The sequence below is a fragment of the Typopeltis vanoorti genome, chromosome 16, assembly GCF_054136105.1.
Source record: "Typopeltis vanoorti isolate ZY-2024b chromosome 16, IOZ_Tvanoo_1.0, whole genome shotgun sequence".
Taxonomy (NCBI): Eukaryota; Metazoa; Arthropoda; class Arachnida; order Uropygi; family Thelyphonidae; genus Typopeltis; species Typopeltis vanoorti.
Window position 1 is genome coordinate 90,296,778 of NC_143564.1, and position 18,296 is coordinate 90,315,073.

Genomic DNA, 18,296 nt, shown 5'->3' on the forward strand with positions numbered 1-18,296 from the left:
ACTTTGATATGATGCCTCCCATTCCCTACCATCAGGTGTATTAGCATTGAATTGTACATTCTGAACGAAACTTTGCAACATACCTGAAATAATAAATTCTGATCGGAATGGAAACAAAGTTGAAAGATTGAAAGGTTCAAAATAAAGTTATTAAAGTTACTATCCAAACAGAAACTCACTATCCAAAAGTATAATATCAGTTATATTAATCTTGACGTACTTGGTGAAAGCGAGACCAGATATTACGAACCATTATAAATAAATGTAATATGATTAATGAACACAAAAAAAGTAACTTTAATAAATATAGATTAAAGAATAACATAACCAGGTGTGCTGTGCAACGTAGAGACTACTACTTGGTTGCTGACAGTAGAATGTTATAAAGAGTATAATAAACTACTTCATATCTATAACTTCTCGGCTCTCATCTCTTTAGCCTCTTGAGAGATTTTTTTGTGAAATATGATCACATGACTTACTAAAATGGTACTTATTGGAAATTCAGTTTTAGTTCATATTGAACAATTTGAATTGCCGTTTTATAGCTACACCTCATCATGAAAGGGTGCATTTAAATTGAAATTCTATCACTGTATTTCAGGTATCATTAATCTAGCATTACGCCTGGAGGGAAAAGCCAACGTGGGAAGCACATGCCAAAAGTTTCAATAACAATTATTAATGACACTTTTCCTCTGCTTAAAAGCACACATTCCGTGTTGAGAATATGAAAATGTTTGTAACTAGTTACATTCAATTGTTCTGCAAGTGAATATTGCAAGTGAAGACGTTTTTATAGTTAACTAATACTGAATATTTTATCATTTCACTTTTCTGTTCATTTTGATTTCAGTAAAATACAAAACGAAGACTTGCAGGTCAGTCTCTATTTAATATAAATCAAGTATTTGTTACTGGTTCTTCGCTAAGCGATGTGAGGCCAGAAGCATTATATGAAACTGTTATCAACGATAGATGTTAGATTTTAAGAATTACGCACTCTTCCCTACGATGAAATAACATACAATATTCAAATTTGATCATGGTATGCTAAGTAAAATAGTTGAAAACTAGCATGTAAAGTAGATCACACGTTTTGCCATGATTTTTGCCATGATTGATGTCCAATATAACTGCGCTGCTTTCTATTGAAAAATGAAAAAAAATAAAAATCAGTATTCGATAAAAAAGGGCATTGTTCCGACTGTTTAGATGTTTTGCTGGATGAAAACCCACAGTTTCTGAGGACTAATCCTGCCATCTCCACATGAGGCTACTAACTCACTTTAATTGAAAATAACGTGTATCAAGAAAGAAAAAAAAGAAGTGAAAAACTCATTTCGACTGGGCCTCACTGTTTTGCTTGTTTACTCTAGATATTTTATCTGATAAACTAACTGTATTTATAATATTAATAATGGAAATGATACAGCATGCCAACATAGTGTAAAGTTGTTTCAAAGGAGATTAAACACATTAAGTGCAAATACATTACCCGATTAGAAAATTAGAGGCCATATCTTTGTATCAATGCGGCTTAAAAGAATACCTGATTTTTTAAAGAGATAATGCAGAAAGAGAAATCAACACTTCGATACGGACTTCTCTAGAAGCGTTATTTGCTTCAAAATATTGTAAATTTTGAAGAATTACACATAACAAATGATTAGGGATTAGAGTTTGAGAAATGCACTTATTGTAGGAGTGCTTCTGTTAGAAGAAAGGTAGAAGGCAGATAACTGATTTAAAGAGACTTTTGAAGTTGAATTACCATTCTGCATCTGACTGATGCCTTCAATTTAGATCAAAGTTGATTCACATGACCTAGTATCATTCACAGATAAAAAAATACTGTTAGGTTTGACAGTTCCTTATGGTAACGATTAGCATTTGAATGGAAAATATGAATAAATGACATTTAGGCATTGTGACAAATGTGCTAGAGGAATCTAGATTTACATTTGATTACAGACGGTGGGATAGTATAAGAAAATTGTAGCTATCAATGTGTAACCTTCTCCGTACTTTCGATTTTTAAGCCCGTTTTTGGAATTAGGAATGTTATTGGACACAATGCTATCTGAGACGTTGATTCCAAAATAATGCTACCATGAAATTTTGATAAACGGATCGTGCACATGTATTATATATTTATAAATTTGTGTTATTACATTTTTGCCATTACGCCAATGGCTACTTCTCTATTTCAACAGTCTCTCTGTTAGAAGTTTTGAGTATGATCGTGAAATCAATCATTTTCTATATGCTCTTAACTCCCAGTACTAAATCGATAATCGGTATATAGATTAAGTTGAATTCACAGTTGTTATCGTTGAGTGGATTTGAATATAAAGAAATAGTATTATTTAAAAAATAGTATTCTTTTATATTGAAAACATGGCGCTATCAAGTTAATAAACAAAAAAATGTGAACTGCATAGAAGTTTTCATTAGCTTGGCAGAGCATTATTTCTGTCACGTGCATTGATTCCTTTTGTTTTTCTCCTTATGTTGTTTTGAAATTACAGCAGATCAAAATAAGTAATACTAATTGCACATGTTCTCCTGGCTATTTTGTAGGATGATTCTCCTCATGAAACCTGCTTATAATTATATTACATATGAAAGGGATTATTTGTAGAGGAGACGTTATGGTGATGATGCATTTAGATTAATCCGAAACAAATACCGTATGTAAAGTTTATGCGACGAATATATTATAATTAATTATTATTATTACGTTTCCCAGTTGTTTTGTCTGTTTCAGAGAGGCGAGGGAGAGAGAAACTTGAGTTCCCAAAAATACCTTACAACCATGTTCTTAAAATTGCTCTACTGTATATGGTTTCCGGTTTTCCAACCTAAAGATACATGGCATTTTTCTTACTAAGCTGAAGTGTGGTACGGTATGGAGAAGAAAACTTACTTGCGAAGAATGCTACATTGTTTTCGTTTTTTCCCCAAACAACATTGTTACAATTGTCCTGTTTATTATCTGCTAAATGTACTGTAGTTGTAAAGCAAAAAAAACATTGTATGAAGGCAGTGATAGTACTACGAATAGTATGTGCAATGTAAATAATAAATAATTTCTAAAAATTAATTGAATGGAAAGAACGTTTATAAATAACAGGTTTTGTTATGTCCCTTAGTTTCCATAATACCATCTATATCTATATCCAAATTTCAATTTTCTTCTTCTAATATTACATTGGTTTAATGACACATTACGTACCGTGTACTAAATACATTATGTATATACTCCATCTATAATTTAAAATTTGGAAGGAATATTAGTAAAGAAATCGCTAGCAAATTCCATGATAAATTATTGCGCAAATATGTTCTGTTCTTATTCACATCCTTTAATCACGTAGGAAAATATTTAGCTTCTCCTAGCAATTGAGTATTCTCTCTCTACTCTGGTTTACAACTCAGTCTTGTGTTATACTATTCTATCACATATTATTCTGATTTTACAACTGTGAATTGTGTTATCCTATCATTCCTTCCTGTACTAACATAAACTGAATCTTTTAAATTTTCATTGGCAACTCTAAAGAAATCAAAGAGGCATAAAAAAGGTTACAATTTGCACACAACGTAGCTACAAATATTATTATTATTACGGGCGACTACAAGGAGTCCTTAGATTCATCGAGGGAGGCCCTAAACATCATGTCCACACAACTATTCGAAATTCTCACAGTATCTATCATACCTTGCCATGAACTCATTAACTGTCATAGCACCCACAACAGACTCTGGCAGCTTATTCCACTCATTTGCCACTCTAAAAGTAAAGAACCCAGTTCTAACACCATTGCCAACGACACTCTTGCCCAGTTTCCATAGATGTCCCCTAGTTCTCCCACCACCAGTCCTGATCTGAAAAATATCCTCTGAATTAATCCTATAGAAACCCTTCAGCAATTTGAATGTCTCAATCATATCTCCCCTTTTCCGCCTATCAACCAATTTCTGCCACCAACAAATCTTCAACCTGTTCTCATAAGGTTCATTCCATAGACCTGCTGTCATCTTGGTCACTCGTCTCTGGATCCTCTCCACCTCCTCCCCATCAAGAAGAAACACTGGTGCCCAAATCTGGGCACAATAGTCTAGATAGGGTCTTATCAAGGCTCGATACAGAAGAACAATATCTTGCTTGTCTCTGCTCATCAAAGTATTTTTCAGCAACTAAGTGATTTCATGAGCTGATTTAGCCACTTTTGTAATGTGTCCCCTAAACTTCATCTCCCTATATCACCAACATTCCCAAGTCCCTGGCCTCATCAATCTCTTGGAGAACAGTTCCACCAATGTGGTATACTGCTGCTAATTTTTTCATCCCAAAATGCATAACCTTACATTTTGTCACATTAAATTGACATCCAATCTCCTTAGTCCAGAACTCCAATCTATCCAAATCATCCTGCAAGATTTTGACACCTTCTGCATTCACTATTGCCCTACCCAACTTTGAATCATCAGCGAACAAATGAACCGTTCCTTTTAGATCCTTCCCTATGTTGTTAATGAACAAATTAAACAGCAGCGGTCCAAGAACAGAACCCTGCGGCACACCACTAGTCACAGGCCGTCTTTTGGTTTCTACTCCTGAATAAACTACTCTCTGATATCTCTCCATCAACCACCCACCTATCCATCTCACCACCCCTATATCCATTCCCAGTTGCACTTTACGAATTAGAATTTCATGTGGTATCCTGTCAAAGGCCTTAGCCAGGTCCACCAGTATCACTATAAATCCATTACCCTTATCCAGGTCAGCCGTCACTGTGTTATAAAACTTGAGCAAGTTACTGAGGCATTATCTACCCTTCACAAAGCCATGCTGTCCCCCGTACAGTATCTCATTTTCATCAATCCATTCCTGTATTTTTCCCTTGACTACTTTCTCCAAGACCTTGACAACGACTCCTGATATGCTGATCGGTCGGTAATTTGCAACAGTAGTCTTGGATCCTCCTTTATGCAGTGGAACTATTTTTTCCACAATATTGGATGGTATACCGTGCGGGTATACCATCCAATCCCACAGATGTATTCACATTAAGGTTCTGTAATAGACTATTCGCCTCCACTTCATTCATCACAATTCCCATATAAACTAATGGTTCCTTCATTTTTTCAATGTCACTACCTGGATGATATACTCTTGCAAAGTGCTCACTCAGTAATTCCACTATATCGACTGATTCAGTGACCTCCTTACCATCGGCATTCCTTCAAATTATTCTGCCGTGTACAGTTTTTTTTTTGCTTGCAGCATATTTAAAGAATTGTTTGGGATTTTCTTCAGCTTGCATAGCTAGTTTCCTTTCATAATCCGCTTTTTCTTTTCTTACCACACTCTTCACCCTTCTGGTCTGCGTTTTATACAGTTTGTGTGCCAGTAGGTCACTTTTCTTTTAAATTCCCTCCGCAGTTGTTTCTTTTTTTGCAGCTCAAGCTTAATGATTTTATTCATCAATTTAACCCCTACTTGTTTTACTATTCGGACCCTAGGTATACAATCAGCCATAACCTCCTGTAAATGCTCCTTGACCACTTCCCATGCTCTATCGACAGCCAGCCCTTTCAGTTTTACATGCCATGGCACTGAACCAAGCAATCTTCTAAGCTTGTCATACTTGCCAGCAAGGTAATTCCACATATATCCTGTCTTAATCGAAAATTCCACACCTTTAGCCACCTCCCAGGTCAAGACCTTATGATCACTCTCACCAATAGGTGGCAACATGGTCATATTCATTATAGTCAAATTCTCAGATGCTATTAGCCATATAAATATATGGCTCTACAAATAATATCTCCCTATGTGAGCTAGGATTAACAATGAAAAAAGACGGAGAAAAACTATCAAAAAAGATTTTATTCATTCTTGATTTTTAAATAAAGATTTACAACTAATCTAAAGTAATTCAAAGTTTTTAATTTTTATATGTTATTTTTTATTTCCTCTTTCATGATTTGCAAACAGATATATATAGCTTTTAGTTCAAATATTAAAAGAAAACTAAAATGCATTGATTATATTTCATCTAAATCAATGTAATACTGTATGCTATATTTTATCTTAAAAGCATTACTGTTCGATTAATAATAATAAGTCACTAATCCTAGACATCCATCCGCTAACTATATTCAATAACTACGACTGTTTATATACAAATATGAATAATCAATCGGTATCCATAATTGAGCTACTGAAGCATCATGTATTATTCTTCTTTGAGTAAACTGTAGTACCCATATAGATAACTATATAAAAAGAATTATACAATGATGATTGCTATTAATATAATTAAAATAATGACCGTTTTATTTATATGAAGTTGACACCAGTTTGAACTTTACTTTTATTTACCTTCTCGGTCTGTTTATCTAAATATGTTTATCTTATAGCTAACTGAATTCATCGACAGCTGGTTATTAAAATATCGCAAAGACATTTTTGGATGCATCTATTTCCTGAAGTATACTCGAAAGGATAGTTTTGTGAATATGTAGTTAAAAGTAAACTTGTTCAACATGGCAGGTTGATAATTATCTTCTTTATGTGTTACTGTTTATGCGAAAATATTGTGCGAGGACAACGTAGTTTAATAGAAATCCCAAACAGAAAGATTTTGAAAGTATGGTACATTGGTTTTATCACTTTTGATGTCGAGAAGAAATAATCTAAATATCTGTCCATTGTACTTTCTAGAAACATGCATATTGTAAACAGAAGTCGAATCGTAAAAATAAAAGTAGAGAGAGAGAAGGGATAAAAAAAGGAAAACTAGTTCCTTGTTTTTATGATTGAAGTAGTAATAAATGGCTTTTTTACACGTATTGTTGCAAGTTTATAAGAAAGTGAAGGAGAAATTCCGATGGACAAGGCCATATTCATAGAAAGCGATTGCAAAAGAAAATTCTACAAACATTTGCGAATGATGACAGTGTTGGAAATCGATGAAATATGAATCATTGATTGAGCTGCGGATTCCAAGAAAAGGCATGCATTTCGAATAAAATATTTTGGTCAGAAAAAAAAACAGGACTTCGATTAGGAATCAGTTATATTAACCCTAAAGTTTAATAGTTATACGAACTGAAGTAAGTAAAAAAAATAATAATAAAATAATAAAAAATAAAATAAAAAACTTTAAGAAGCTATAAGTAAATATTCTTAAATCTTTTTTGTCCTTTCAGAACAAAACTTTGACAAAGTGAGTATGAGTAGCATAATTATGCGTTGGATTTACAGAAATCAGTGATGAGCATTTATATACAGAAAGAATTGTATAAATGAGAGGAAGAAACTCTGGGATTCTTTAACAATTCTTGTGAAATAAAAACAGAAGAAGTTGATCTGCTAATACTCAGTGAATGGCCGGAGATGTTGGAATTCAAATGAAAAGTTAGAAAGTGGGCTGCTAAATGGGAAACTTACTTCGAAATATTCGTACCCGATGCAATATTATATTTCCCACTATCAACGGAAACTGTATGATTATTTTCAAACTTCATAGTACGCCCAAAAATGGTCGGAATGATAATATGATTAATAAAACCACTGTCATCTGTAGATTTTATATCGATCTTAAACACTACAGGGTTTTTTATGTTTAGCCCACATACGAGAGATACCAGAATCCATAGCACATCAGTGTCATGTGGGATGCAGTCAAGGACTGAGAAAGAAGTAATCTGTTGACATTCTTGAATAGCAGGAGGTTGAAGTTGTTGAGAAACACATTAATAGGAAAGCTGTTACAGAAGACAAAGAGAAAACAAATAAGGAAGTGGAGAAGCAAGTTCGACGTGTTTACAGTCGTACTTGAAAAAGAATGTTGGGTAGCTACTGCTCTTGTTTTATCAGACCCAACAGAAAATGGAGGAATGATGTTCGCCAATTCACTGCAGTGACCATGGAAGTACTTCCAGAAGAGACAGGGAGATGAAACACTCTTACTGTTAGATAGAAGTGCAAATGAATCTATAAGAGAAGGATCATCTATTAGCGGAATTGATCTCCTCTGCAAAAGTTATAACTCGTTAGTGATGTGCGTGTTTAGCGGTTAAGGGAGAAACGGTGAAAGTAACAATGAAACAGTATGTAAATGAAGTTTAGAATATGGCATTGAAGACTTCTTCATCGATTTTTACTTTGCAAATGATTCAAATTCAAATAAAATTAAATAAATATAATAAGATTAAATAAATAAATATAATAAGATATTGGATAGTAAAATGTGTAGAACTGTTTGTTTATAAAGACCAATTTGTTTATTTATCTATCTGGGATATAGCCATCCAAATAGATAAATAAACATATTCGTACCATACTGCAAAAATTTTTTCGGACCTTCTTCATGGGAGTCTTAGGAGAGAGGTAAGCTATATTTAAATCCTCAGGGTAGTTTGATACTCATTCTACTTTTCCGCCCCTGCAAATGTACCTCTACTGCAGTGTTTATGTGAAATCCAATCATTGCGGGTACGCAAATTGGGATCTGTAACTTTGTACAGAGTTCTAATAGAAGGCTAAATTTATATATGTTTCGACCTACTTGGGTGGGTTTTCTCTGAACCTAGTTAATAAAATGATGTATACCTATAGTGCATTAGTATCCGGATAGGCAAAGATTTAAAGTATATATTCTACATCGCTAAATCCGGATTTAATTTGGCATTATTATGGTTTATAATTGTATTGCAAGAACTATTTGCTGTGAAGTTATGTTTTTTTTTTTTTAATACTCTGGAAAGGATAGGAAGCTAAATAAATGTCAGTTATATTCTTTGTATCATGTACTTTTTTTCATAAAATTATTTATTACGTTTCGATTTTTCTCTCAGGAACTCCAGCTCTCAGAGCTTGTTTCTATATCATTAAAAGATTTTGGTACTAAAGACAAAGCATACATATAACATGTTCAATACACTTCAGAGATTTATTTTCCATTTTCTTTAATTCCCTACTAGTCATTTCAGAGTTCCTGTGTTAACGCACTGTCAACGAGTATTTGTATTGATAATTTGGAAGATTATTTTTAAGCTGTTTGTGTAACCAAGTTAACAATGCTATTATTTGAGAAGGGTTCTAATTAGCACAGATAAGCATATAATTATGTATGCTTCCGACGTATACATAATTATATGCGTATGCACGTCAGATCTTAACTTGAGATGAAAAGGAAGATGCCTATTAGAATAGCTACAATTAAATACAGACAGGTAGTAGTTGAACTATAGTCAGAAAACGCACAGAACATCCCTTATAGTATAATATCCCTTATAGAGTTCATCTCAATGTTTTGTACAAGTTTAATTTACGCTGCGCATTTCAGCATATCATTGTCCGTTTACAGCGATACCAATTTGGAGTGAATGTACTAAATACCGTATTACTAATACATACCCTACAAAATAATGCAAATATATATATGATACGAAATATCTAATATTACTGAAATAAGTGTAAATATATATTTTATGAAGATATATCTGTTTAGATCGGTCATCAAGAATTTTAAATGCCAAAGTGATAGCAAAGATTGGTAACGGAGTAATACTATAATTCACTAAAATTAAAGAATAATTTATTTAATTGTTTATGTATTGTGTTTGAATAAATATGGTTACCCAAACAATGAGTAATTATTTCCTTTGTACCATTTACAGAAAATTTTAATAAGAAATTCATGATGAGTTTTATTAAACCTGACAACAAGAAAATATTAAGAATATACATTTATATTGGCACGTTAATGAAAGAGGTTTTGTTATTGCGTTTCAAACTTCGATGTCTCTCTCTTCCTATTATTTTGAGTAGAGATAAGATTGATGAAGGCTTTCGTATATTGAATTATTGTTAAACTGTTTAACATTAATCATATTAAAATCGTTAATTTTAATTAAATTAATTTTAAACTGAGAAACTTGTCTTTGTAATATGAAAAGAACTTTGAGAACTCATATCAACCACCAGTATTCATTCCTCCTAATCTATCCTTATCTGTTTCAATAAATAATACTTTTATTATTATAGCTTAATAAAACGACTCCTAATGCAAGCGTTATTTGCTCTAATGATTAAATATTTACTGGACTCCAAGAAGAAATCTCTTCCTAGCTCGAATTCACTAACTACACGGCATTAACTGCATTTCTTGGATAAATTTCAATATATCAGTAGTTACGATTTTAGATTATCTATCTTTTTATTATTAGATAAAGAAGGGTTGGATTCGATGAAAATCGAGAACAATATATTGCCTACATGTACAAAAGGGTATAAAATCCCCGTATCGTGAATAAATTAAGTAAAATCAGAGATTGCTTCACTAGTACTCATAAACAACACTATGCAGCAACATATGTGATATATGAACAGCAAAATGTTTCACAGATCTCAAATATACCATTGATAGCTCTTCGTAGGAATACCACTCTGTTCGTGGTAGATTTTCTATGAAATTTCCATAAAAAACACAAGTATTTTGATCCATGCCTTCAAAAAATATCAGTTCGTTGCTGTGAAATTCATAGAATACACTAAAGTGGCACATATTAGTTTTGCTTTCAAGCGATGTTCTAATTTTTCTTGAAACATGATAATTCGCTGAAGACTGTGGATATATGGCTTAATAAAAGAGAAGTGCACAGGTTACACTGCCAGTACAGATGTTTATTAGAATCATGTATAAGTAATCGAAGTAACATTCAGGAAAGACTTTTAATGGGATTATATTGATCAAGTGCATATAATAATCAACTATGTTATACCAACTAGTTTCACCAACTAAGGCTGTTGGCATCAACATTTTAGGAAGTTTGCTCCCACGAAACATTACTTCTCTGTTCCGTCATTGTTTAACATCAAACTTTTTATTGTGGAATAAAACCATATATCAGTAATTGAATGGCCTTGCAATGGGTATCCCCCTCTCTCCATCTTGTGCTGATCTCTTTATGGAGGATTTTGAAAATAAAATCTTAACTCAAACAGACCCTAAACCTATATGGTGGAGATACGTGGACGATATCTTTATCGTTTGGAACCACACAAAAAAGACCTGTTCGACTTTCTTAACAAAATCAACTCTCTACACCACACAATCAAATTCATTCTAGAACTTGAAAAAGATAACCAATTATCATTTCTGGACACTTTAATTAAGAAGCTTCCGAATGGTGGTATCAACCTCTCAGTTTACCGCAAACCTACCAATACAGGACGTTATTTACATTTCACTTCCTGCCACCACATTTCTCAGAAACTTAGTATTGTACACATGCTGAAGAACCGTACCTCTCTCCTTACAACAGATCAACAAGACCTCCAGGAAGAACTATCCCTGATATCCACCAACCTTACCATGAATGGATTTCCTCGAAGACTCGTCCACAAGATACTTTTCTCTGAACCCCGACAAAGACAACAATATGATATACGTTGTATTTCTACCATCGTCATTCCATACATACGTACAGTTACCAATAAGATTGCTAGACTCCTTAGACTCCCTAGACTTCTTAAGATCTCCAACAGACAGCCATCCTTTATCCAAATATGCTGGAGTTTATAACATACCCTGCTTGTGCGGCTTGAATGACATCGGCCAAACTTCAAGAGTCTTGAAATTAGGCAAAAAGAACACATAGGTGACGTCAATAATAGAGAAGAAAAATCGGGGTTAGATTTTCATTTCTCAAGAACGAACCATACCATAGAGTGGGATAGAAGCACAATTCCTTACATGGAGGAGGACTTCAGCTCCCGAATTTTTAAGGAGGCCACAACAGTTGCCCGCTGTTTACAAAACCTTAACAGGAACCAAGGATTAATCTTGCCAGTGATCTGAAAGATCCTTATCAGATCCTTCAACTCGCCAGAACTGAATTATAGTGCCAACTATAGAACGTTCCTAAATAACAACAAGTGATATCATGCACGCTCTATGCATGTATTGTACGCGCTCTGTTCTTTGTTTAATATAATTGGAATCGGTTGATTTTAGTTTGTAACAGTTTTTTACTTTTTAGTGCCTTACATCAGTTATGTACCCTGAAGATGCCAACAGCCTTAGTTGGTGAAACTAGTTGGTATAACATAGTTGTTTATTATATGCACTTGATCAATATAGTCCCATTAAAAGTCTTTCCAGAGCTTTTTGGTCAAGAAAATTAGACGTTTTTTAACATGAAGTAACATTCAGTTTATATTTCTTGATACTACGATAAGTGGTCTTAGTCTAAATCAAGAGAATCCTCTCACAATACAACTCTAAGGAAAAAAAACGTACCAGAGTGTACAGTAATTTTTCCTTAGCATCTACTTGACGCAAACACGTGGACCTGATTTGAAGCATACTTGAATTAGCACTCTGTTTTACAACGATCTATTGTACAATATCGGGGGGCGGGGTATTTGGGCCATCAATTCGAATATAGATTTATGAAGTTTAATAGTTTAATATGTAATATTCTGGTGTTAGTTTTACCGATATGGAAACCCTGACTTTCCAATTAATATAATCTCTACTGATGAAGGATAGTAAGAAAGAGCAGCCTTTTTAGTAATGGTATTCATTTCTGTCAATTTAGGCAGTCTGCCAGTTGTACTGTTTCTCTTTCACCATCTCGTTTTCTACCTTTTAATGTGCATCCAAGCTTCACCTCGAAGGATTTAACTGTTTTACAATTGCTCGATTTGATCGACTATTGTTTGTTGAAGCCTATGAAAATGCAATAGCACCTCTCTAGAAGCTAGGTTTACCATAAAGTGAACGCATCTACATAATTTGGTAACATAGTTTCTTTCTCAGGTTTTTCATGCGTTTCTTCTTAATGTATGTGCGTCTAGTCAATATTCTTATCCTTTCATGAATATACTGTGTATGTGAGTATATACACTAGTATATATTTTCGTAATTTCTAGTAGTTTGTGCTTTAAATTTTGTTCTCTTTATCCCTAAAGATGTCACATAGGAATATACTAGTATATATATATATATATATATATATCAAACATCAAAATCAACCATATTCACATAGGAAAGCATGACTGGAAACGCCACCGGAAGGTACTAACAGGGACACAAAGATACAGAAATAACACAAGGCAGTAAGCAGTGTAAAAAACTTTATTAAGCGTAACTGAACAGTTCAATAGTAGTTGGATACATATATGGTAAACGAGGTGCATGTCTGCCATCTCAGCGTTCGTAAACCGACTCATGTTCTTCGTACGACGTCGAAAGCTTGAATGAGGAATCCCCAATTGCTCATCTGGAGCGCTGGCGAACAGCGCCACCTATCACTTTCGTGTGGCGTTTCCGGTCATGCTTTCCTATGTGAATATGGTTGATTTTGATCTTCTGTACCTCCCCTCAAAGTTTGTACGGGGAACTTTGAATTTTGAAGCACCCTATATATATATATATATATGGAATGCATGTCTGATCACACTTCAATTCACCCTAAACATTATCCCAAGTTACTAATATTATTCAAGCGAATTAAATAGTGTATTGGTAATTTGCTTGAATTAACCAAATTCTCAATTAAAACTGAAAACTATATTAATCATCCTGCGGAGGTTTCTGTGGTTAAGCAGTTCAATATGGTTCCGATTTAGTGACCACATATTTATTAAAGAAAACTTTAATAAATATTTTAATATTTTAAAATATTTCAAAACTAAACAAGTACTAAAAAACAACACTCGACAAGTTTCATTAGTCGTCAGACTAATATCTTCAGAGGTAAACAGAACAAAGTTTAAAGCACAAACTACTAGACATTACGAAAATTTGTTCATTTGTTGATATTGTGAATATCAAAACAGTTCGTTAATAAACCAAATAACAAACAGATCTATACAACCGTTAATGCGTGTTAGCTGGAGACAATGCTATTTGTTGTCGAGTTCTGTGGTTCACGCTCACTCTGTTCAAGGTCTGAACTGGGTAAATGTTTAATAAACGATGAACAAACTTGATTTAAAATCAGACCTTCGTTTTTGTTGCATTGCGAAGGAATTTTAATCATATTTGCTGCCTCTTTGAATTTTCTTGTGAAACAATTCTTATCTATATAGGACATGTTTGTTTTATTTCAGAGTACATCATGACTGGTAGAGGTTGTGTGAAATGCCAATCCCGATTTATGTTCTTATTCTCTTATTTTGTACGTCCTTTTGATGTTCGCTCATGCGGATTTCTCCCGATCTACCCCACATAGCAGATGCCATAGGAACAGTGAATATTATAAACCCCTGGTGTTTTCATTGGGTGATGTGGAGGTTTCAGAGGATGAAAATATCTTCATATTTTTTCAGGTGGCAGGAAAGTCACTTTTATGTTATATTTGCAGAGAAGTTAGGCTACTTTATCTGTTGCATTCTTAATATAAGGAAGAGTGACTGCGTTCTTGAAATCTTGTTTATTTAAATTTCTTATAGGTGCTGTATTGAGAATTTTCTTAATTAACTTAGTATTGAAACCATTCAGTTGTAGGATCTGTGCTAAGTATTGTATTTCTTCTTTCCGTTTTTCTTCTGTACTGGGGATGTGGTATGCTTTATCCCTTAAGGTTTTTATTAGGCCTATTTTTTGCTTGGGGTGGTGATGTGAAGTAACTTGCAAAAATCTTTCTGTGTTTGTTAGTTTTCTATAGATGGAGAACGATAATCTGTTTTTTCTTTCATTTATTTCTATAAGGATGTCTAGGAAAGGAGATTTTTTTTTTTATTTTCTTCTAGTTCCAGAGTGAATTTTATGTTAGGATGTAATTATTAATTTTCGTAATTTCTAGTAGTTTGTGCTTTAAACGTTTAGTTCTCTTTACCTCTGAAGATGTTAGTCTGACGACTAACGAAACTTGTCGAGTGTTGTTTTTTAATACTTGTTTAGTTTTAAAAACAGTTTTCTTAAATAAATATGTGGTCACTAAACCGGAATAACTATATATTAATCATCGTAACTGTGTATGTATTTCCAAGTAGTCTTGCTATTTTATGCAACTTTTCGACAATCAAGAAACCTATCCACTGATAAAATATTTCAAATCAATTGAGAAATGAAGACAAATTAAAACACTAAATAAATGATGTTTCTTAATTACTTGGGATTTAAAACTTAGCTAGTTATATTATAGTGAAAAATTCAGTGAAAATAAGACTGGCACGAATGCTGATGTAAAAAATTACTAAATATTTCATGTTCACTAATACGGTCTTTCAAACTTTCAAAATCTGCTATCAGATGTGTTCTACTTTACTCTCTGATTATTGTATGAATATTAACTTGGCGATGTTTTTCGTCTTCTAGTTTAACTCATAGCGTGTTCAACTAGTTTTTATTTTTTTTTAATGTATTGCTAAAGTTAGTAATAAGAGACGGTAAAAAAAATTAGAGACGTGGAAAAATATAAGGAAAAAAGTTTTAAAAAATAGGAGAAAGTAAGACAAAAATGGCATACTCGCGCATTAAAAAAAAGTTAAAGGTGAAGACCCGAAAGCGGACATTCGCAAACGATAATATAGATTCGACTTGTTACACAGTGGAATAAATACATTGGTAGATTAAAAGTATAAAATGAAACTTACTCGTTTATTTTCATAGAATTTGTCTATATCTTCGATGGGCGTGGCAATGAGCTCGGGGGGAAGCTCATGAAGCAATAGTTTGGGCAAGGGCATGCCGGCTTCCAGGGCTGGGTCACTATCCATAACCTCCATGTGGTATCCTTCACCTTCATGACCAGCCGCCCCACCATCTTCCGTCTTATTCTTCATTTGCTCTTGCCAGGACTTTTCCTCCTCGATCCGCCTCTCGATGGCTGCCAAGGATTCCCTGGTAAAGGGACGGAATAAGGGCGTCACTTCCTCTTCTGACTGCTCGTCTGCCGACATGGCGGAAGCGAGCGTATGCTACGTGCACCTGACGTCACGTGGCTGTGGCGGGCTGGCCAAATGCGTGGCCGCTAATCGGACCGTAACGGCCTTAGTTGAGGCGTTGAGAGGATGGGAGCCTGAAAAGAGAATTTAGCAATAAACGTTAGTATTTTTCCATCTCTTACTAATAATAATGTATTAGAAATGAAATAATTCTAATTCAATCATATTTCTATTCCTATATTGATGTTTTCAAAATATTTCGTTTATGTCTCAATAGATGTCGCTGTACCTCACTAGTTGTTTACGTATATACAAGTAAACACGTGTGATATTAGACGCATTGCTGTATTTTAAAGATCGCATTAATCTTCGAAATAAGGATAGATTTCCCTGCTTTTCAACATCTACTGACATATATACATTGCATGCAGAGATATATAAATACTCTAGTTGACAAACACCTTAGTTATAAAAAGATTTTAAATCTTGAACCACCATTATGACATTTATGATAAACAAAATATGAAAATAAAAGTTTGAACTATGAATCACGGTTGGGTCCTATTACAGTGTGACATTAAATGGCTAGCATATCTCTTGCTGAAGATCCTGAAACTATAAAGGAAACAAGTAAACAATAACGCGTATCTCATTACTTAAGTAATCATCTGTTAATGCTGTAGTTGTTTACTTTTGCATATATCTCGAACCCAAACGAAAGACTTGCTGAAGCACAGATAGAAGCTATTTGCATCGATAATAAGTTAGGTAATTGGACGGTAAAAGCATTACGAAACCTCTCTTCACCAGGGAATATTGATTTTCACAATGGCGTGTTGCAGAGAACAGTGGCAGCGCTTTTAAGTCGATATACTAACTTAGCCAATTATTAGGATCCCAAATTATAGAATTATTCCAATACTGATTTTGTATAACAAAAACTTTGCATATGATTTGTATGAAATTTACAAATGCAGACTTTGTACTGGCTAATACGGACTGCTTTAAAAAGACACACGCCTTCACTTTCCTTTTTCTTGCATCTATTGATTTAGTTTTTGCAGTAGAAGCCTAGATAACTACTGACCTCCAAACCTATAAAACCTGGATTTTAGTCATGGATTTCAGTAGTTATATAAATCCAAATTCTTTATATCTGCGATGAGGGTCATAATGCTCTAAACGTATAGAAATATCTAGAAAAACCATAATTCTCTGTTAATTTTCTCTCACTAGATGAAAGTTATTTTTCTATCTCTTCTTATGGATAAATAACAAATTATTAACATGCTTATATTGATATATGTAAATATTATCCAGATATGATTTGAAAAAAATCCTACATACAGCCAAAATGGCAACGTATATGTATTTTTATAATCTAATAGATAAATCAAAGAAAGTAAAACCGAAATGAATGAAAATTATAATTGTCATTGTAGGATAAACATGTTGTTAAAAGTGTTTTACTTTCTTCATACAAAATTTCTTAGAACGACAGGTATCTTCAATTTTAATGATAATAAGACAATGCTGGCCTTACTCTACAGAATAAAGCCTGCTAGATGTATATCGAAGCTAATGAAGGCTCTACGTTTTTGCCACTATAATAATATCGGTGTTCTTAATATAGCAACATAGCATACTCATTAAAAAAATAAAATGAAAAAAAAATTAGGTAATCCCTCCACCTTAGCTTTCTTAAGTATAAGTTATTTCTCCTCATTTTATGAAGGATTTCATTAGAAGTACGATTCATTATATACATGTAAAACTTCCACACGAAATACTTTAATTTTCCCTAATGCGAACAGTTTTTTAAAGTTCAATAAAGAATGGAAACGAACTAGTCAGAATCACGTAATGCCATAATTAACAGCATTTGTTGAAAACAGAAAAAACTGGAATACAAATGGGAAACAACAAATATGAATGCTAAAAAACAAACAAAAATGGATAACATGACGAATTAAAAAAATTTGAATTCACATTTTTTGAATTTAATAATATATGAATTCAATAATACTTCAATTCAATAATATATGCGTTCCTGTCAATCACTGGGCTTATTATGTTCATCTGTTGAGTGTAAGTTATAAGCAACAACAAATTTAAAACTATCCAATAAATGCTTAAAACTTAACTTTTGGAGCATTATTGTTTGCTTTCTTAAAAGGATGTGAAGTTATACGTTAAACTGATCTAATGAGTATTGCGGCTATTTTTTTTAAGTGGCTCCCCGCAATATCACAGTATACATCAACATTAATTCAGGTAATATGCATTAAAATGCATATTACCTGAATCACACTTTTTATTAAATAATATTGCAAACTAAATTAAACGGATGCTTACTTAACGCTTAGATAAACAT

The 18,296-nt window shown here is 33.3% G+C and overlaps 1 protein-coding gene across 1 annotated transcript in view; it reads right to left on the reverse strand.

Annotated features, from left to right (window-relative positions):
* Positions 1 to 15,937, reverse strand: part of LOC150098179 (sodium channel protein para-like) — a 1,334,265-nt gene extending 1,318,328 nt beyond the window's left edge. The window contains 1 exon segment of the mRNA XM_090406598.1: positions 15,632 to 15,937. Within this exon segment, the coding sequence (XP_090262724.1) occupies positions 15,632 to 15,937 (306 nt within the window).
* Positions 15,938 to 18,296: the final 2,359 nt, after the last annotated feature.